The 19688-nt window shown below is 54.3% G+C and overlaps 3 protein-coding genes across 5 annotated transcripts; 1 reads left to right on the top strand and 2 right to left on the bottom strand.

Annotated features, from left to right (window-relative positions):
* Positions 1-4: 4 nt before the first annotated feature.
* Positions 5-7684, bottom strand: LOC134424292 (uncharacterized). 3 transcript variants are annotated; one of them, XM_063167953.1, is made up of 15 exons: positions 7625-7684; positions 6921-7050; positions 6554-6678; positions 5905-5995; positions 5293-5372; positions 5061-5105; positions 4504-4538; positions 3953-4116; positions 3664-3769; positions 3470-3550; positions 2940-3071; positions 2305-2403; positions 1376-2085; positions 790-863; positions 5-618 (listed from the first exon to the last, which is right to left on the bottom strand). In XM_063167953.1, the coding sequence occupies exons 1-15, from the start codon at positions 7681-7683 to the stop codon at positions 537-539; spliced, it is 2013 nt and encodes a 670-aa protein (XP_063024023.1). In that variant the 5' UTR covers position 7684; the 3' UTR covers positions 5-536. The 3 variants fall into 3 exon arrangements, with proteins under 3 accessions (XP_063024023.1, XP_063024024.1, XP_063024025.1); XM_063167954.1 differs by having other exon boundaries at positions 3664-3766; XM_063167955.1 differs by lacking the exon at positions 2940-3071.
* Positions 7685-10676: 2992 nt separating this feature from the next.
* On the top strand, positions 10677-13045 carry LOC134424290 (C-signal-like). The gene is made up of 6 exons (XM_063167949.1): positions 10677-11149; positions 11462-11513; positions 11716-11903; positions 12173-12331; positions 12425-12544; positions 12840-13045. The coding sequence occupies exons 1-6, from the start codon at positions 11003-11005 to the stop codon at positions 12951-12953; spliced, it is 780 nt and encodes a 259-aa protein (XP_063024019.1). The 5' UTR covers positions 10677-11002; the 3' UTR covers positions 12954-13045.
* Positions 13046-13484: 439 nt separating this feature from the next.
* LOC134424291 (C-signal-like) lies at positions 13485-19050 on the bottom strand. The gene is made up of 6 exons (XM_063167952.1): positions 18892-19050; positions 18362-18413; positions 15060-15247; positions 14540-14698; positions 14131-14241; positions 13485-13816 (listed from the first exon to the last, which is right to left on the bottom strand). Exons 1-6 carry the CDS (start codon positions 19033-19035, stop codon positions 13703-13705), a joined length of 768 nt encoding a protein of 255 aa, XP_063024022.1. The 5' UTR covers positions 19036-19050; the 3' UTR covers positions 13485-13702.
* Between the last annotated feature and the right edge of the window lie 638 nt (positions 19051-19688).

The raw sequence follows: 19688 nt of genomic DNA, 5'->3' as shown, positions 1-19688 counted from the left end.
GGGGTTTTTTTCTTTTTTCTTTTTTCTTTTTTTTTTTAATACAAGAGCTGTGTATTTAAAAAATATACAATTTTTAATTTCTACAGCATAACCCTGCGGGATATTTTTTGTAATAAACAGTGCAGGACCCTACCTAAACTTATTCAATAAACCATACAAGCTCCTGGGGTACCTTTGGAGCAAGATCAGCTTGTGGGGCCTCTGCCATTGCTGCTACGGTGGCACTGGGTCACCTCTTGTCCCCACCTGCTGGGACAAGGCATTTGAAAAGGATGAAGAGGTGGGAGAGGGATGTTGGTTCACATATAGGCATGCCTGAATGAATGCTTTTCTCCCCTCTTGGCACTGAGGGTATTGGCTTTCAACAGGTCATATGCCAGCACCTCTGGAACCAGGGTTTCTGCAGCCAGGCGAGCCCACTCAGCAGTCTCTTGAGGCACAGTGCTTCTGGTACCCCCACATCCCTCCCCCAACCACTCATCCCAGTGTTCTGACAAACCCACTGAAGAAACAAAGAAATGAAAGATGGGCTGGGCTCAGGAGTCCTCCTCCTCCTCCTCCTCCTCCTCCTCCTCAGTCAGCATCCAGCATGCCCACATCAGCATTGCCTTTGATATCCTGCAAAACCAGACAGGAGGAGCCAGGGTGAGAAGAAACCCAGCTGTGGACATGCCACTGGGGCAGCTGGTGACAAGGGGTAGGGCAGAGGTTGGGGACCCACTATAGGTATGTGAGTCCCACTGCAGGAACAAGGGACAGCCACGAGTCCATGGCTGATATGGCACTGACCTGATAGATTGTACCTGCTGGCAGAGCTCGGGGCTCGGCGCCTCGTACTGGTACTGGGGTGGTCTCTCCATGAACTACAAAAGCAAAGGGGAGGGTGAGATGAGTCTGCTCCAGCCAGAGTACCCAGAGTGCTGCCCCATGCAGCCTGAGAGCCCAATAACCCCAGGAAAACACCTAGGATTGGGGTGTCTCTCCCTTGCTTCTGATCTTTTACCCAGATAGCTCAGAAGATGCTCCAGCAACTGTTTGTTCCTACCCAATTGTTTAACTCAGGCTAAACCACATCTTCACCATCCCTGGAGGGATTTAAAGACCTGTGGATATGGCAGCTGGGGCTATGGTTCAGTGGTGGCTTGACAGTGCTGAGGAATGGTTAGACTTCCATCTCAGGAGCTCTTTTCCAGCCTAAGTGATTACATGACTCCCTCATGATTCCCAGGTCCTCCACCATCTACACTGACACCTGCATTCAATTTCCCATCCCCACCAGCCAGGTGAGGAAAGATCTTGGGGATGGAGACCAGTGCTGTGGGCACAGAGAGCCCCCCCAGCCCTCAGGGGACCTCACCAGCTGCTTTGTATTTACCGACTCCCGAGCACTGCACTGCTCTGGCCTGGAGCTGGGCCCAGCTCCTGCAGGGGATGCTTGCTCTTCCTCCTCCTCCATTTCCTCTTCCTCCTCCTCAAGCTCCTTTTTATTTCGCAGCCCTGTCTCCTTTCTGCTCTTCTTTGCCCCCTGTGGGCTCCCGAGCACCGATCCCTTGCGTGTGCCTCTCCCCCTGTGCTTTGAGGTGCCTGGGAGATGCTGCTGCTCACTGCAGGCCTGCTCATCTTCCTCCACCAGCTTCCTCTTGGCAACCACAGTCTCTCCTCCCTTTGTCCTGGTGTGAGCCAGTCCAGGCTTCAACGCCTCTGCAGAGGAAGCTGTGCCACTGGAGCAGGCCTGCTCCCTGTGAGGAATCCTGCCAGGCGGCGATTGCAAGCTGCTGCTGGGCAAGACTGGGAAAGCTGGAGAAAGAGTGGGCAGGGTGGGCTGAGAGGCCCTGGATCTCTGCAGGCTTTGATCAGCACACAGGGCATCCCAGGCAGCTGATGCTGCCTCACTGGTGCTGATCTCCACCAGACTGGGATGGCTGTAGCAGCGGAGCAGGGAGGGAGAGGAGGTCTGTGCTGGCTCTCCCCGCGGTGAGCCCTCAGCAGAGCTCTGGCTGCACACTTCCAACAGGTCAGTGGTGTTGCTGTCAGCAGCCACATCTTTCTTGGTCTTCAGGGGAGGGTCAGATTGAAAGGTCTTCTCTAGTAAGAGGAAAAGCACAGTCAGTTTGAGCAGGGTGGTGGTGGGACCTGCCCTGGCACACAGGAAGAGTGGCAGGGCTGGAATGATGCAGATCCAGGCTATGGGAACACCACAGCACTGCTTTATGGCCAGGGGAAATCAAGCCAGCATCATTAAGAAGAGTGGAGCTGTCTCCTGCCAGGAAGGCAGCTTGGATGCCCTGGGACACGGGGACTCACCATCTGAAGAGCTTGGGGTCAAAGACAACGAGGGCATCCTATTCCAGGGGTTGTCCAGGGATCCCTCCAGGCTATCTGACAAGGTTGGTGATGCAGCACCTGCAATGAAGAAGCCAGAGGGTTGATTTTAGCAAAGAAAGCAGCTGCCCATTCCCTGTGGGTCCCCTGTGCACAAGATCTCAGAGACAGCTCTTGAGGGGAGCTCTGCAGCCCTTTCCAGCCCAAAATGTGGCATATCCCAGTGAGATCCTCTCCAAGATCTCACAGGGCAGGCGGTGGAGAGGCAGACACTGCCCAGAGAGCAGGCAGCTATGAAGAAGGCCTTCTCCTACACCCTGCACTGCCCAGGACAGTTCTTCCCTTCAGCTCCTCCTCCACATGGAGCTTCCACAGGTAATTCTGCAGCAAAGCTTGGTGACACCAAGCCAAGTAAGGTGACACAAACCCATGGTGGTGCTGAGCCAGAGCCAGCAAGGAGCCCACACCAGGGCAGGAGACTCACGCTCAGTGGTGGCATCAAAATGACTTCTTGTGGTCCCAGCACAACCAACCAAAGCTGCAGCTTCAAGAAGCTTGAGGACTGGGACCATCCCCTGCCTGCTCAACGTCTCCCAAAGACCTGGCCACACCAGTACCTCCTCCACTCAATCCAGGGAGATGGGCTGAGCCAACTGTAGAGGAAACTAAAGGCTGGATGAGATCTGGAGCGTTCATAGGATGCCATGAGGATGATCCAAGGGCTGGAGCACTGCTGCTATGGAGACAGGCTGAGAGAGTTGGGATTATTCAGCTTGGAGAATTGAAAGCTCTAAGGAGACCTTCAAGAACCTTCCAGTATCTAAAGAGGCTCCAAGAGGGCTGGAGAAGGACTTTAGACAAGGCCATGGAGTGGCAGACAAAGGGGAATGGCCTCACACTGACAGAGAGCAGTTAGATATTTTTAAGAAATTCTTCCCTGTGAGGGTGGGGAGGCCCTGGCACATGTTGCCCAGTGAAGATGTGGCTGCCCCAGCCCTGGAAGGTGTTAAAAGCTAAGTTGGACAGGGCTTGGAGCAACCTGGTCTAGTGCAATGTGTCCCTACTCATAGAAGAGATTGGGGCTAGATATTCTTTAAGGTCCCTTCCAACACAAGTCATTCCAGGATCTGCAGATTCTGCTACTCACAGCTGATTTGAGATACAACACTTGGGTCTCCTGGCACTGTCCTGTCATCACTACTCTTTCCAGGAGCTGCTTGGCTTGTATCTGCAATGAAAGGGGCACTGTTGGTCATATCCCCAGCATGAGGCACACCCAGAGCAAGGGAACTCTTCTCCCCACCCCAGGGAGCCCCTAATTCCACATGCCTGGGTGCCTACCTGTGTACCCTGCAGACACTGCCTCAGAAGAATCACAAACCACTGCCTCCTCCTCAGGAGGGATCACCAGGGCACTGACTGGGACCATGAAAACATCCTCACCCTGCTGAAATGAGACATGTGACAAGGTTTTTGCTGGGCAGTCCCTCTCCAGATGCAGGAGTCCACCTGTGCCTGCCCACCCAACACCATCTCCCTCCCCAGCAAACCTCCAGCTCTGCCCACTGTCCTTTCCTTCCTTCTCCCACCCACCAGAGCACCCCAAGCTGTGCCAGCAGGACAGACTGACCTCCTTCTTGCGCTCTGCCTCCCACTGGGTGATGGGAACCTCATCCTCCACTGTCACTGGCTTCTCCTTTGATTTCCATAAATCCAAGCATTCCTCAGCATTTTCCTTCAAAATCTCCAGCTGGTTCTGTCCTATGGCATCAATCAGCTGAGAGACAGAGGGCTCTAGAGCAAGAACACACAGACATCAGTGGAGGAGACAGCTGAACTCAGGCAAGCCTCACTTGCAAACACTTTCACCCTGCTGCATGACTTAGTGACTGTCATGACACTGAAACCTGTGGGAGCAGCCACAATTCTGCATTTCCTTTGCTTCTAAAAATTATATTTCCTTTCTTCACAAATCCTGGACCAGAAACACGAGCACAGGCATTTAATGTCCCACTCTGCTTCAGCTATCAGCATTATCTCTTCCTGCTTTGGGCTTAGCAATGTACACTTGTGAGATCTGACCAGGTCTGTGCTACCTCTGCCTAACACAGACCAAGCTGAGGAAACCCAAGGGCTCCCCCAGGCACTCAGAGCATTGCATGCCCCCCCACAACCCTTTACCTGAGCTGGGAGCATTCCTCACAGCAAGATTCCTCCTGCAATGACCAAGGAGAAGACAAAGCCAGGTTAGGGCTGGGACATACACAGCTCTTGGCCACAGGTCAAGCAGCCTGGATTGGAAGAAGCAGCTTGTGAAAGTAGTGGATCCCTCACTGGGTGCTGATCTGGCCACATGCTCAGTATGCCAGCAATAGCCATCAGGAAGCCTCACCCCTGGAGATGGATGGATTGAAGGCCCTGGGGATCTCCAGTATTGGATCTCCAAGGATGAAGGATGAGCTGTGCAGGGCTGACCCACAGAGCTGTGCTGCCCACCACTGGCAGGAACAAGGTCCCCTCAGGTGTTTCCTCCTAGCTCAGAGGAAGAGGCTGGCAATGTGCCACCACAATTTCATTTTTCCCAGTCTATTCAAGTCTGTCACATTCCAGGGCAAGGAGTCACACAGGTTAACCAGGAGCTGCCATAACCTGTGCCAGCCCTTGCCAGCCTGCTCTAACGCCAGTCTGAGGCTGCACACATCAGGGTACCTGGATACATCCCTCAGCCCCATACTCACAGCCAGAGCTCCTTTATCTTCTTCATCACAGAGGGATTCTGGTTCCTGCAGCAAGAAAGAAGCCAGTTACTGATTCCCTCCAAGTCCCTATCTCCCTTCTCCCTTGCTTTGGAGACAATCCCTCCTTTAAAAGGGATTGCCACAAGCAGGACTCCCAGGGTCAGTGCTGCTGTGGGGAAGATGAAGAAGTCCCCCTGAGCACAGCCCCACCCAGGCATCCCATGGGCCTTACCCATCAGATGATTCCATCCTCTGCCTCTGCATGGGCAGCACGATGAACTGCTGGGCCGTGAGGTAAAACTCGCAGTCCTCCTGTGGGGAGAAGGCAGCTCTGAGTCCCACCACTGCCCCTGCCCTCCCTGGGGCCAGCCAGCACTCCCACACCCACCCCAGCTCTGCCACCAACCCTCCAGTCTAAGAGAAGGTCTCCTCAAAAAGGACAGCCCCCCTTCAAACAGGAGTTTGTGTCTTCCTGTGTCAGCTGACGGCTCCACAAGAGCCACACAGCAGGGTGGGCCAGGCCAGAGGAGTCTGTGGGGACACCTCTGAACCACTGCAAGGGGACAGTGGGCTTCTCTGCCACCAGCCCATGCAGGCCTTCTGCAGCTGTCCAACAGGCAGAGGTGACAGCCAGGTGACCCAGGGAAAGATGCACCCCGTTGAGGAAAGATGTACCCCAATGAGGGCTCATCCCTGCCAGGTCAGCTGCCACAGGCCCCACAGGAGCTGCAGATGGAAATGAAAGGCCACCCATCACCTGCCTTCAGCTCCTGGGAGCAGGCAAGAGTGCAGGGAGCACAGCAAGGTAAAGGAACAGGCTGCTTCCACTCCTCAGAGCACTTACCAGCCTGGCCTCGTCCTGAAAACACACCGTGTACTTCTGCAGGACGATAATTCTGCAATTAAGGCTGGAAAGCCTGAGCTGCAGGTGGGCGCTGGAAAGGGAGCAGAGCAGGAGTGCCTTGAAGAACAGAGCTGGACCCCCCCAGACACACAGTGGGGCTCCTGCAAGAGCTCTGCCAGCCACATTGGGGCGTTCTGGAACGTGTCTCAGCATGAGCAGCAGGCACCAAGGGCTCCTTAGTAATTCCTGCCTAAGAGCAGCATCTTTCTGCTGCTTATCCTTGGCTCTCTGCTGCCAGCACCCCAAGAGTTTAAGGGTGTCCAAATGGGGAAGTGGAGGAAAGCACTGAAGGAGCAGCCCAGGCTACCATGGTTAATGATCTGGCTCCTTCCACAAAACCCAAGGGCTTTACAGTCCTTTCTAATGGCATCACAGTTTCTGCCATGGATCCCTGCCCATCCCAACCAGCAGACACCGCAGCAAGAGCATTCCAGCTTTCTTCTCTGAGCAGCTCTTTCACACCAGCTTCCCACCCTGAGGTTGCTTTAGCTTAACACAACCTGAGACAAGAGCAGGCAGGAGCCCCAGGTGCTCCCAGCAGCTGTGCAGAACTGCTGTCCCAGCCACGCCAAGCCACGGTGGAACCCACTTTTCCTCTGCCTGCAGAGCCTCGGCTGTAATGACCACACGGATGTAGCAGGATCCGTCAGAGACCTGCACCACTGCGTCCTGGAGCAGCCCAGGCTGGCCAGCTGCACTCGAGTCACTCAAGACCTGTCAGGAGATTGGAGAAAGGGAATAAAAAAAGAACTCTTATTCATAGACCTGGAACAAGTTTCACAGGAAGGCGGTCACAACACCAAGCTTTTCCTCCTCAAAACAAAAATTAACATCAGAGATGTTGAGGAGGAAGAGTTGCACATCCACAGCCAGCAAACTGGGAAGCACTGTGAACTTCCCAGAACTGATTTCAAAGGCTGTTGGAGCACTTTGGGACGGGCCCTCTGGGTACCTACCCGCACCACCTGCCCAGCCAGGAAATTCTCACGCTCATCCACTTGCTCGTAATTCACCAAGAGGTCAGCAATCCACGGCTCCAGAACATAGAGCTTGGGAGAAGCCACAGTCTTGTCCACACACACAAGACTACACGAGAAGAGACAAGACGCCAAGCCATAAGCAGTGCTCCATCACCCTCGGAAGGGTTTTGCACTCCAAGCACAGCCACAAACCCAGGAGACTGCTCAAATCCACCCAAGTGCACCCACTTCTGTGCAAGCCCCCATGCTAAGGGCTTTGTACTAAGGAAGCGACGCTGCTGGGGACACACAGGTCCTGCTGTATCCTGCTGGGACAGTGGAGGGGGACACTCACACCTCTGGAGTGTGCCTGGCCTTCTGCAAGTCTCCCACACAGGAGAGGACATTTATTTCTACCTCCTTCCACATTTATCACCCAATAACAATTCGCCTGGAACCAAGTCTTAACTATAACTGAACTGTGAAAGGCAGAGGCTGGGAAAAGGTAAAGGTTGGAGGCAGGCAGTGGCTGAGGGCAAGCAGGGGCTGAGGACAGGCAGTGGCTGAGGACGGGCGGGGCGGAGGGCAGCTGGGGCTGAGGGCAGGCGGGGCTGAGGGCAGGCGGGGCTGGGCCACACGAGGTTGGGGTCAAGCGGGGGCTCAGGGCATGCAGGGCTGACCCCCCTCCCGGGCCCCCTCACCGCTCCCCCGCCGCCAGCCCCGGGCTCGCCCCGCCTGGCGGAGCGGCCGCCGCCGCCATGGCCGCGCGGCCCGGAACGGGAAGCGGCGCCCGGCAGCGCCACCTCCGGGGCGGGGCGGGGCGGGCCCGGCTCCCGGCCCTCCCCATCTCACCCCAATCCTAATCCTCATCCTTATCTTTATGTCCTGCCCTATCCCTGTGCCCAACCCCGCCGCTTTTCCTCGGTACGCGCGTCCCCTTCTAGAAGAGAAGGGTCTGGGGAGATGTCAGAGCCGGTTCCAGTTCATAAAGCGGTTGCAGGAGAGCTGGAGAAGGACTTTGGACCCTGGAGTGATAGCATAAGGGGGAATGGCTTCAAATTGAAAAAAAAAAGGCAGGTTTAGGTTAGATATGAGGAGGAAATTCTTCCCTGCTAACGGGGTGAGGCCCTGGCACAGGTTGCCAGAGAAGCTGAGGCTGCCCCATCCCTGGAAGTGTCCAAGGCCAGGTTGGATGGGGCTCTGGGCCTAAGGGAAGGTGACCCTGCCCATGGCGGGGTGTTGGAACAACAGGTTTCTTCCAAGCCCAGTCAGAGCAGTTTGCCATTCAGTGATTCACACGTGATGCTAAACCATCCCTGCAACTCTATCTTGGTTTTATGTTCTTTCCTTTAGCTTTGGTTTGAGCTCCAGGTAATCCCAGGGTTTCCCCAGATGGTTGCCCATGGGAAGAAGCGTCCTGCCACAACAGCCTCGCACATCCTTTATCTCATGTTAAGGTATCAAAGCCACTTCATCAAGTCTGTCAAGCAACCTGGGAGATGTTCTGGTTGAAGGGATGGGAAATTCCTGCCCTCACCCAGTTCAGCTGTGACTTGGGGCAGTCAGTGCCTTCCATCTCCATGCCAGAGGCTGTGGTTCCATCAGTGGGCTGACACTGGGGGCACTGAAATGGCACAGCAAGATGGATATAATTGTCACCCTGTATTTGGTTTGCGTGGCCAGGTTTTGGTGGGGTGGGCCTTCTGGGGAAGCTGCCAGGAGCCTCCTCCATGTCCAGCAGAGCCAGGGGCAGACGTGTTGCTGGCCAAGGCCAAACCCTTCAGCCACAGTGTAACACTGCTGTGATAACATATTTGAGAAGAAAACAAAAAAGTTATTGTGCAGATGTAATTGCAGCCAGAGAAGAGTGGAGTGAGAATATGTGAGGGGAGTAGCTCGGCAGACACCAAGGTCAGTGCACAGGGAGGAGGAGGAGGTGCTCCAGGCACTGGAGCTGAGATTCTCTTGCAGCCCATGGTGCAGCCATGCCTGTGCCTGAAGGACTGCACCCCAGGGAAGGGTGATCCATGTTGCAGCAGTTTGTGGAGAATTCTTGCCCAGGAGATGGACTCACGTTGGAGAAGTTGATGGAGAACTGTCTGCCATAGGAGGGACCCCATGCTGGAGCTGGGGAAGGACTCCAACTCTTCTTCCTCAGTCACAGCAGGGAAAATATGTGATGAACTGACCACAGTCCCCATTCCCTGCCTCCCTGCACTGCTGAGCAGGGGGAGGTAGAGCTGGGAAAAAGGGAGTGGTGGAGGGAAGGTATTTTTAAGATTTATCTTATTTCTTATTATCCTGCTCTGATTTTGTTAGTAACAAATTCAGTTAATATGCCCAGTTTGAGATTGTTTTGCCTGTGATGGTATTTGGAGAGTGATCTCTCCTGGACCTTATCTTGACTCATGAACCTTTGTTACATTTTTCCTCTCCCCTGTCCAGTTGCAGAGGGAAGTGATAGAGAGGCTTTGGTGAATGTGAGGCATCCAGCCAGGGTCAACTCACCACACACACAGAAGAGGAGGCAGCAGAGTTTGCTCTTACCGAAAAAGGCTGATTTATTTGGAAAAGTTGCATTTGGATAGTGGATCAGATCTCCTCAACATGGGAACTCATCATTGTCCATTTGCAAAGCAAAGTTGGAGCAGCATTTCCAGCTGGAGCAGGAGAGGTTCCACAAGCTCATGCACCCTAGTTCTGCCCAATCACATCCCACAGAAGTGGTTATTAATTACTTTAAACTACCTACACAACATCTCTGAACTATCTTAATTGTGTGTATTCCACTGTTGCAAATGGTCTGTGCAGTTTGAGTGATGCTGCAGCAGGAACCAGCTGGGGAGGCAATGGGATCACAGAATCAGAGGATCATTTAGACAGGAAAAGACCCCTAAGACCACCAAGTACAATCCATCCATCATCCATCAGATGCCCAGACCCTCCCTGCAGGGTGGGGACACATGGAAACATGCAGGTCATAGTTCTCCATTGATTTTAGGTGCAACAGGAGCTTCTGGAGGATGATTCTATAATTCAGTGATCCTCAGGCCTGTCCAAAGCTCCTGAATCCACCACATGCTTCCCTGGGAGTTCAGTCCATCAATTGGTTCAGTACTGCAGGAAAGAGCTGGGCAGCACCTGGACCACCCTGGGGCTGGATGTTCCCCTGCAGTGCAAGTGCCTGAGCACAGCCCTGGCTCCCAGCTACACCAAAGTCACACCCAGGGGCAAACCTGAATTTTATCATAGCATCACAGAGCCATAGTTTGGGCTGGAAAGGATGTTAAAGACCATCTAGTTCCAACCCCCCTGAACAAGTAGGGATGCCTTACACTAGACCAGATTGCTCAGAAGCCCATGCAGCCTGTCCATGAGCACTTCCAGGGACGGCACAGGGATTATCCTTCTATCACACTTAAATATTATAGGTGCTGTTAGAGCAGACTCTGAGGAAAGGGGTCACTCTGGTCAGCCCTGAAGGGTTTTTCCCAGTGGTCCTGGAGGGTTTCTAGGTTTCTCAGCCTGTTCTTGTGGTTAAGGAACACTTGTCTGTCCTGGCTGCTCCATCCTCAAGTCCTCAAGGGGCATTCACCTGTCCTGACTGCTCCATCCCCAGCCCTGGCCTTGGCATTGCACAAACTAAGGCCAACAAACTGCAGTGTGCAGAGTCAGCGAGTCCAGCCTCGCCTGCCTGACCTTGGGCAAGGGGAGGGACAGGCCTGGCATCCCAGGAGGGAGGGAGGTGGTGGGAGAGGGTGTCACACTGCAAGGACAGGGATAGTGCTGGCCCTGAAAACCAAAAGGCTCAGGTCTGGCAGCATAAAGCAACACTCCTGACACCCAGCCCAGGGCATTCCCTGCCTGGGCAGAACACTTGGCTCCCTTTGCATCATTCCACAGCCAGCAGGAAAAGTGGATCATGGGTATGGACCAGAGCCAAAAGATTGAGGTGCAGGCAGAGAATTTCTGAGAGCCACGAGCTGATGCAAGTCTTCATGGGAACATGTGAGATAACCAAGTAGCAAAAGGCACTGGCAGAGTCCAGGCGGGAGCAGTGCAGCCACAGCCAGGGCAGCATGGCCGGGCTCCACGTCCGCTCCCTTCTGGTCACCGGGGCCAACCGAGGCATCGGCCTGGGGCTCGTCCAGCATTTCCTGAGGATGCCAAACCCACCTCAGTGGATCTTTGCAGGCTGTCGGGACCCCAAGGGACAGCGAGCACAGGTGAGACTGGGCAGGGGGAGACTGGATCAGGAATGGTGTTTGCAATGGGCTGGAGCTGCAGTCAAGCACCTGCAGCACAGGTCAGCCGGCTTGGGACACCACAGGACCAATTGCATGGGATACATGGAGGGGGGAATGGCACCAGGCATGTATAGAAGGCACAGAGCCCCATTGGTGTGGCAGCTGGAGCAGGTGTTGGACACAAAGTGATGCAGGACAGAGATGAAGTGGCATGGGCTTTGCCTGGGAATGGCTGAGCCTCTGCACAGCCCCTCCAGCCTCTCCATGCCTACACAGTGCCCTCTCTTTCAGGAGTTGCAGAATTTGGCCTCCAAGCACCCCAACATCATCATCATCCCGCTCGGTAGGTGCCCCGAGTGCGGATCCTTTGCCCCAGTTCCTCTGGCGAGTGCCCAGGCTGGGCACACCCTGGGAGCCCCGTGCTGGGAGGGAGCTGTGCCATGGGCTGGTGCCTGCAGGGCCATCGGGCACTGCCACCTCTGGGGGAGCAGAGGGGACTCCAGCACGGGGACACAGGCTCTGACCTCCCTGTGTTGGCTCTGCAGAAGTCTCTGACCCCGCCAGCATCAAGGCAGCTGCAGCCAAGGTTGGGGAGCACCTGGGGGGCTCTGGGCTCAACCTCCTCATCAACAATGCTGGAATTGTGAAGTTGAACACGCTTGATACCGAGACATCAGAGGACATGAGGGAGATTTACACCACCAACACAATTGGACCCCTGCTGATGGGTCAGGTGAGACCCTCACTCACGTTGGGCTGTCCTGGAGAAGCATGAAGGGCCAGTGGGAGGGGCTCCTGTCACAGCTCTGGTGCCCTGATGGGCTCTCAGTTAATGAGAAGCTCAGGCAGCCATGGGCTGGAGCTCAGGGGCTGGAGCCCGGCAGGGAAGAGGAGGGAGGATGCCCCCCAGTGCTGGTGTCCATGTTGCCCACTGTGGAAGGAGCTTCTCCCCTGCCCTGTGCTGTGTCCATGTGTGCTCCTGTCCCCTCTGTCTCCTCTCAGGCATTTCTGCCCTTGCTGAAGAAGGCTGCCCAGGGCAGCCCAGGCTCAGGGCTGAGCTGCAGCAAGGCTGCCATCGTCAACATGTCCAGCATTGGTGGCTCCATCGCCTCTGCCTTTGGTTGGGAGTTGATGCACGTCACCTCGTACCGCTGCAGCAAGGTACTGTCACAGCTTTGCTTTCCCTGCCCAGCTGCGGGTCCCCTTGCAGCCCCCCTTCCCCTGCCACCACCGTCCCTCATTGTCTCCCCTCAGGCTGCTCTGAACATGCTGAGCAAGTGCCAGTCCCTGGCGTACAAGGAGCACGGCATCCTCTGCGTCGCTCTCCATCCCGGCTGGGTGCAAACCGACATGGGCAGCGCTGCGGGACACGCGGTAGGAATTCCCCCGGGGCGGGTCCATTACAGCTCCGGGGCTGATTTTGCATGGTTGGGAGTTGCTGTCCTGAGCCCCTGCCCGTGGCTTCCCTGCCTGCCCGATCCCTGCTGGAGCAGCTCCCCCTGTCCTGGGTGCTGGGTGTCCCCATCCCCTCAGTTCTCGTCTCAGTCCCTCTCCCTGGGGTTTTCAGCTTTCCCTTTGCCCTGGAGCAGCTCTTTCCCCTGGCTCCAGCTGCTCCAGGGCTCCCAGCCAGGCCTTGGGCATGGGCTGCATCTCCCCCTGTGCCCCACAGCCCCCCGTGACAGTGGATGACAGCGTGCAAGGGATGCTGAAGGTCCTCTCCTCCCTCTCTGAGAAGGACACCGGCGCCTTCCTGGACTGGGAAGGGAATGTCATCCCCTGGTGAGACACCACTGCAGGATCCTGGCAGCCATGATGTCCCTTTGGCACTGCTCCCACCTCCCCCACATCCTCAATAAACTCCTGCTGAGACCCCCAGCTCTGTTGTGCAGTGCCAGCTCATGGGGTGCCCCTTTCCAGATATCCCACTCCTGCCCTGGGGATTGGTGGTGCCCAGAGCTGCCCCAGCCCAGGGCTGTCACTGGCACCCCCATGAGTTCCAGCCAGCAGCTCCCATGGCACCGTGAGTGCCCTCTGGACACCTCCCCTCCAGGAGGCACTGGAGGAGCTGGAGCTGGGCCCTCTCCTGAGAGGAGAGAGATCTTCTGAGCCCCTGCAGGACTGGCTTTCCCCTGCCCAGGCTGAGCTGCCTGAGGGGCTGGGGGTCACAGAGAGCAGCTGCTCTCTGCCCTCAGCAGGGGGAAGCCTGGTCACAGGTGGGACAGAGGGACACACAGAACTCGGGCAGAGCACAGGGATCCTGCCCCAGGCTCAGACAGAGGTTTGAGACTGAATGTGGAGACAGAGCAGAGAGACATCAGCTGCCAGAGTTTACAGAGTGAGGGGTACAGAGGGAGCAAAGGTAACACATGCTGTGGGAAAGGAGGTAGAGGCTGTTTCCCAGGCTGATTCCCTCTCCCCAGCAGTGTGGGGAGGGCTGGGAGTGAGCAGGGGTGACCATGCAGAGGAGTGAACCAAGCAGGGGTGACCGAGTAGAGGCTGCAGTATGGGCAAGAGGCACTGTCCATCTGTCCATCACCAGGGCAGGCTGTTCCCTTCCCAGTCGAGGAAGGCTCCAGAGGTGTCCTGTGAGAGGCTGGCCAGCACGGTCAGGATGCCCCTCACACTGTGCTCCACTGTCAGTGGTGCCTGCAGAAAAGGACAATGAGCTGTAACAGAGAGCAGCTCCTGGGGAGGGTGCATGCCTGGGAGCAGCATCCATGATGCTCATGGGGATATTTTTCCTTACTGCCACACCTCTCCAGGCTGGCTTGGGAAGACAGGGCTGGCTATCCCACATACTCAGTATGTTGCAGCTTGCTGCCTTCTCCCTGCCTACTCTGCTCCAGAAGATGGTCCTGGCAGCCACAGCAACACATAAAATCCCCCAAGTGCCCCTGCCCTCCCCAGAACATGGGGATTCAGTGGGGGTCCTGCTGACCCTCCCCTGCACAGCCCAGTACCTCCTGTGTGCCCATGTCCGTCTTCACCCAGCCAGGATGGATGGCCACGCACAAGATCCCCTTGTCCTGGAGTTCTGCAGCCAAGCACCTTGTCACCATGTTCTGGGCAGCCTGGAAGAGGCACAGCCCTGCCAGCACAACCCAGGGAATGGGTGGGCAGGAGAGGAGACATTTCATAGCCACAAAATGTCTGTGGAGGTGGGGAATGGGACTTGGTCCTGCAACAAAGCATCAGCATGACCTGCTGGAAAGGCTCAGTCCTGGCTGCTGCTGTCCCAGTCTCTGTGCTTCCACCTGGGAGAACCAGGCAGGGGATGGGTGGCTGGGGCAGGGGGTGACCTGGGGGCTCCCTCCCCTCCATGGGCACCATGCCTGGGACAGCATCTCCAGCACCTCCCTGGCAGCTCACCTTGCTGGCCCGGTACGGGTACATGGGGGCCTGTGGCACATGGAGGCACAGCCCGATGGAGCCCAGCTTGGAGGAGATGTTGATGACAGCAGCCCTGCTGCAGCTCAGACCCTCCTTTCCCTCTGCCTTTGCTGCCTGCTCCAGGAGCGGCAGAAATTCCTGATGCAAAGACACCAATGCTCCATTAACATGCAAGAGAACCCAAATTTCAGGACCATCCTGGAGGGCTCTGTCACAGACTGCAGACAAGCAGCTGGACAGACACTCCTGGCAGAAGTGCAGGGAATGGGGAAGATGCCCCAAGGAGGGGCCAGGCTCCAGCCTTTCCTTCCCCAGGAAAGGAGTGAGCTGGCCCAGTGAGCCTGGAACAGGCTCCAGGTGGGGAAGAACTAAGGGTGATGCTGGGGTGGGCTAAGCTGCTGAGCTCCTCTGGGTAGGCAGGGGAGATCCATGGAGGTGCCCTTATTCCCATAATGGAACATCTTCCCAAAGAGAAGAAATGCAAAAGGTCCAGACATACCTTGACCACCTGGAGCGGCCCAACCACATTGGTGGCGAACACGTCGAGCATCTCCTGTGAGTCCAGGGAGCACAGTGTGGCATGGGAGCTGATGCCTGCATTGTTGATGAGCAGGTTCAAGCCCTGGTCCTTCAGATGATTCCCCACAGCCTGCATGGCCCTTTGGATGCTGGGCAAATTCACTGTGTCTGCCAGGGAAAAAGCAAAGGGAAGAATAGCTCTGATGGGTCACACAGCACCCACTGGAAATTGTGCTGTGGCTGGAAGCCGCACTTATCCAGAAAGGATGCAGCAGGTTTAGCAGATTATGCACATTGGAATGAGCAGCAGTTTGTCCTCACCTCTTGGTTTTGCAGCCTCAGCTGAATTAAACCTTAATTCAAATCATTTTGGGTCATGTGGGGGCTACTGGTAGGAAAAATTTGTCTGTATTTGCTTTCTGTATCTAAGGAATTTTTGATTGTACAAGGGATGCTTGGTCCTTGCACACTGACACTCCCAAGTTTATTTCCACAGGGAGCCATTTTTTTCTTCATGCTGTTACCCACAAGGTTTTGGAGCTGACAGATGAGCTGAGTACAAGTAATAAAAGATTTGGGATGTAACCTGCAGTATTTGGTTGCAGGCTCTGAATCTGAACTTCCCTATCCCTACTGAGCAAGTTGTGAGGACAACCCCTCTCAAGTAACAAGGCACAACTGAAATTGGGTTAACAAGGATAAGCATCCCCAGTGCCTTCCTCTTTGCTTAAGTATTAGTATAGCTTTTGAAATTCTGCCATGTTTTAATTGCAGGATTTTTCTGACTTAGGCAATAAAAGTGGTGGTTTTTTTAAGTTTGCATCCAGCTGTCAGGGTTGTTTGTTAGGATTTACATCCTGTCCTGGATACTCACCAACTGAAGTGGCCATCATTTGTTTATTTAAAAGGTCATCTAAATACCTTCAGGATGTGAAACAGGCTAATTAGGCCAACATTAAACTTTATATATTGCTTTTTAATACCTTAGGTGTACCACAGAGCCCTTAAAACCATGAATATTCACGTGTATGGGCAGGTTGGAGTGCGCCCTTGTTGCCATGCACGTTTCTGTGCCTGTTTTTTGCAGATGCCAATGTGATGAGCCTGCTGGGAGTGGGGGACTGCAGATTCATTATTTTTTTGCAACACTTTGGCCCCTGAGCTGTGTTTCTGTTCTCATTCTTGGAAAAGAGTGACTTAGCAAAGGTTTCCAAGGCTGAAGATTTCTTTCTTGGAATATTTGTACACTGATGGGCAGCAAAGAGATCCTTTTCCCTGGCATTTTTAACTAGCCTGATGTTTTTACGGTGGTAAGCAAGTATCTGAGCAGCATGGGACTTGTTCCTACCTTGTGTTGTGCAGCCCAGACCTTTGCAGAGGTGTCCTAAAAACATTTGAGGGGAACACCATGGGGATAATCTGCTGTGGGGCTGCTGGGAGGGGAAGGAGTCTTGGGATTCAAGAGGATATTGCATGTCTAATTGCAGGACAAATCACAGAGTGCTTTGGAGTTATTTCTTTGGATAACAATGGGATGAAGTTCAAGGTTCTGTCACTCCAGTACAAGTGAGGGATTTTTTGGTCACCTGGTGAATGATTAACTGCTCTATTTGGGTTAGCTGAGTCATTGCTCCAAGGCATGTGGGACCCACACATTTTTAGTCCTTAACCCCCAAATTTGATGAAATAACCAATGCTTGTCTCCCTGGAAGAAATAAGGGTGGGAAAGAAAGAGAGAGAATGAAAACAAGTGACAGATCTTACACATTTTTGAGTTATTTTTTTAACTTTTCTTCCTGAAGAGTCTATGCCTGTTACTGGTTTGAAGACAACTCTTCCTTTTTATGGAGCAAGAGAACTTGAAGCAACTTCTCTTTTTTAAAAAATATCTTGTTGCTGTTGATATTTAAGAGCTTTTAAGCTTACTTTGGGACTTTATTGACAGGTTGGGGCTTGGGGTGTGTGTTTTTAGAAAAGATTATTCTTGTTATGGCCAGTCCCTTGAGATGTCCCTTTTATGTTGGCCATGCTCTTCCCATCAGGTACTGCCAGTTGGGGCTTCACAGCTCATTTTTTATTACAGAGAAGGTATTTTATTTTAATAACCTACTTAATAGCAAAAGAGAGATTTGCTGCCTCTCTGTAGTAAAGCCTGAATTCAAGAATGTCTTATTTTCTAAGTAGTATTTAAAAAGTTGAACTTGAACTGAAGTTATTTGAACTTTTCAGGTGCTTTTAAACAAATAAGCAGGTAGGTAGATAGGTAGGTACTGATATGGAATAGCCTTGATTCAATTTTCTTATTATTGGCTTCAATGAAATACAAATATTTAGAAGCTATGGCTGCTTCCCACCTCACTTTTTACAGCAATGGCAATCCTAGTGCAGGCACTTTGCCAAAACATTTCTTTTGGATTTAGTTTTTCTTTTAGTTGTTCATTAATAAAAGCAGCCCCCACTCTCTCAGACACAGGGGAACACAGGAAATCTCTGTTTCTCAAGACTGGTGCTCCTTATCTCCCCACTCTTCACCCAAACACTGTCCTCCCCAGTGAGAGCCTGTACCTGTCCAGCACCCTGGAAGCTTCTTTCCTGTGAATACCCCAATTCCAACTTTGCCAATTCCAAATGCCAGCCTGGCTGTTCTCCCTAGGCTGCCGAGGTCCATTTGCTGCTTGTGCTTCTCCCAAATGCTGCTGAAAAAGGTCACTGAATTTGGCCCACATCCATAGAAGGAGGGAATGGCCAAGAGGACTTCTCCCCAGTCCAAACTATGGACATCCTGTGCCTCTGGGTCAGAGCATCAGCCTGGGGTACCAGGCTGGGCAGATTTCCCATGTGTCATTTTCAGCTGTTTTTTTCCTCCATTATTTACCTGAAAGAAATGCCAACCATGACCTCCTCCAACCAACCCTCCTCCTTAGGAACCATCCAGGTGGTTACTGTGCCCTGCCTTGTTCACTTTGTGAACCCATGTGTCCTAGCCCAAAACCTGGGCACTGTATTTAGCATCCTTGGGAAGAGGCGTCATGCCTTTCCCATGACACTTGCTCAGCTGAGATGCCTGGACCCACCTCTGCCTCCTCTGAAGCCAGTTTGACTGCTCCAGCCAGGGCACAGCTTAATTTGCAGGGAGAAGCTTACCCAAGTGTGCATGGATGCCTCCCCATGGATCCCTCCCCACCTGTCAGGGCTAGAGCTTCCTGCAAAAGCCACCCCTGCTCCCACCTCCAAAGTCATCGGAGAGCAATGTTGGGTGCAAGGAGAAAGGTTGCTCCATACCTAGCTGGACCAGTTTGATGCTGGAATGCTGGGCAGCTAAGTCTTGCAGGGCCTGGAAATAAAGTGATGGGGCAAGGGAGAAGGTTAGAAGCCACTGGCTGCATGGTCAGGTGTCCCACCCCTGCTCCCAGATCACTGAGCCAGGGTGGCTTTGCTTTCTGTGGGGAAAGAGCACAGGGCCATCCCCAGTGGATGGGGTAGGGCAGCAACCCCACAGCCAGCCCAGATGCTGTTGGGCTTAGGAACTGCCCCCCCTCCTGAGTAATCCCAGCACAGAAAAGGGGTTGGCCAGCCATGGGCACAGCAGGAGTGAGTGGTGAATACATGAGGCCTCTCCAGCCTCATCCCACCCCGCCACACTGGGCACTGACTTCTCCAGGGAGCTGGGGGGGTTATGAGACCCCCAGAGCACTTCAGCCCCCACTCCTGGGCTACCCAGCCAGGGCAGCAAGCCAACAGGGATGTGGGGACCGTGGATCCTCTCTGCCCACCTGGCTCAGCACCACAACCTTCCCTGTACCCACACTGACCTTCCCTCTGGGGCCCTCGGGGTCGCGGCAGGTGGCGAAGATGTGCTGGGGGGGCCGGGGGCTGGCGGCCAGCTGCCGCACGAGCTCCAGCCCGATGCCCCGGCTGGACCCTGTCACCAGCACGCTCCGAGCCAGCGCAGCCATGTCCCCAGCCTCTGCGCCGGGCGGTGACATGTGGCAGGATTGCCGCCTGCCTGGCCTGAAGAGGAGCCCGGCACAGCCCAGGGTGTGGCTCTGGGCACCCATGGGGACTGGGACAGTGCCAGCGCCTGGCCCCTCGCCTGCCCCAAATACAGCCAGGGTCTCAAGAGGACCAAGGGCTCCCTGGTATTTGACAGGGCTGCATGTCACCTGCATTGTCACTATGCTTCTCTAAAGCCCCAGCTTCCATAGTCTCTGTAACAGCAGAAGGGTCCACCTCTTCCACAGGCTTGGAAGAGCACTGCAAGGAAAAGGAGAACAGGTTCAAATCTGGCTGTGGCCAGCAATCTCCTAGTTTGCGGGGTGAGTTGAATTCTGAGACACTAATCCAAAGCCCAGCCTGGGAAGCACAGAGAATGCAGTTTATGTGCTGCAGGTTCTACCCCTGCCAACACTTCCACTCCAGAGCATCCAGGAGCCAGCAGAGAAGGACCCTACACTCCCTGCAGCCTCAACCACTGACTGCTGGGGCTTCAAGCTCACATCCATCTCCTTCCTCCTTGCTGGAGGACAATGCTGGATGCTTATAAGCTGAAGAAATGCATGTAAAAGCAAGGCTGCTGCAACCCAGGCCAGCCTGGGGGCATGGATTTTTA

This window comes from Melospiza melodia, chromosome 13 (genome assembly GCF_035770615.1).
Source record: "Melospiza melodia melodia isolate bMelMel2 chromosome 13, bMelMel2.pri, whole genome shotgun sequence".
NCBI classification, from domain to species: Eukaryota; Metazoa; Chordata; class Aves; order Passeriformes; family Passerellidae; genus Melospiza; species Melospiza melodia.
The sequence above is the reverse complement of the archived record's forward strand: the minus strand, read 5'-3'. Positions and strand labels throughout refer to the sequence as shown.

Coding starts and splice junctions, on each gene's coding strand:
- LOC134424292 (XM_063167953.1), bottom strand. CDS start 7,683: ATGGCGGCGGCGGCCGCTCCGCCAGGCGGGGCGAGCCCGGGGCTGGCG. Junction 4,539..5,060: donor AAGATAAAGGAGCTCTGGCT/GTGAGTATGGGG, acceptor TGGTCATTGCAG/GAGGAATCTTGCTGTGAGGA. Junction 3,551..3,663: donor AGTGTCTGCAGGGTACACAG/GTAGGCACCCAG, acceptor CTTTCATTGCAG/ATACAAGCCAAGCAGCTCCT.
- LOC134424290 (XM_063167949.1), top strand. CDS start 11,003: ATGGCCGGGCTCCACGTCCGCTCCCTTCTGGTCACCGGGGCCAACCGA. Junction 11,904..12,172: donor GACCCCTGCTGATGGGTCAG/GTGAGACCCTCA, acceptor GTCTCCTCTCAG/GCATTTCTGCCCTTGCTGAA. Junction 12,545..12,839: donor GCAGCGCTGCGGGACACGCG/GTAGGAATTCCC, acceptor TGTGCCCCACAG/CCCCCCGTGACAGTGGATGA.
- LOC134424291 (XM_063167952.1), bottom strand. CDS start 19,035: ATGGCTGCGCTGGCTCGGAGCGTGCTGGTGACAGGGTCCAGCCGGGGC. Junction 14,242..14,539: donor ACCCGTACCGGGCCAGCAAG/GTGAGCTGCCAG, acceptor TGCCTCTTCCAG/GCTGCCCAGAACATGGTGAC. Junction 13,817..14,130: donor CGGACATGGGCACACAGGAG/GTACTGGGCTGT, acceptor CCTTTTCTGCAG/GCACCACTGACAGTGGAGCA.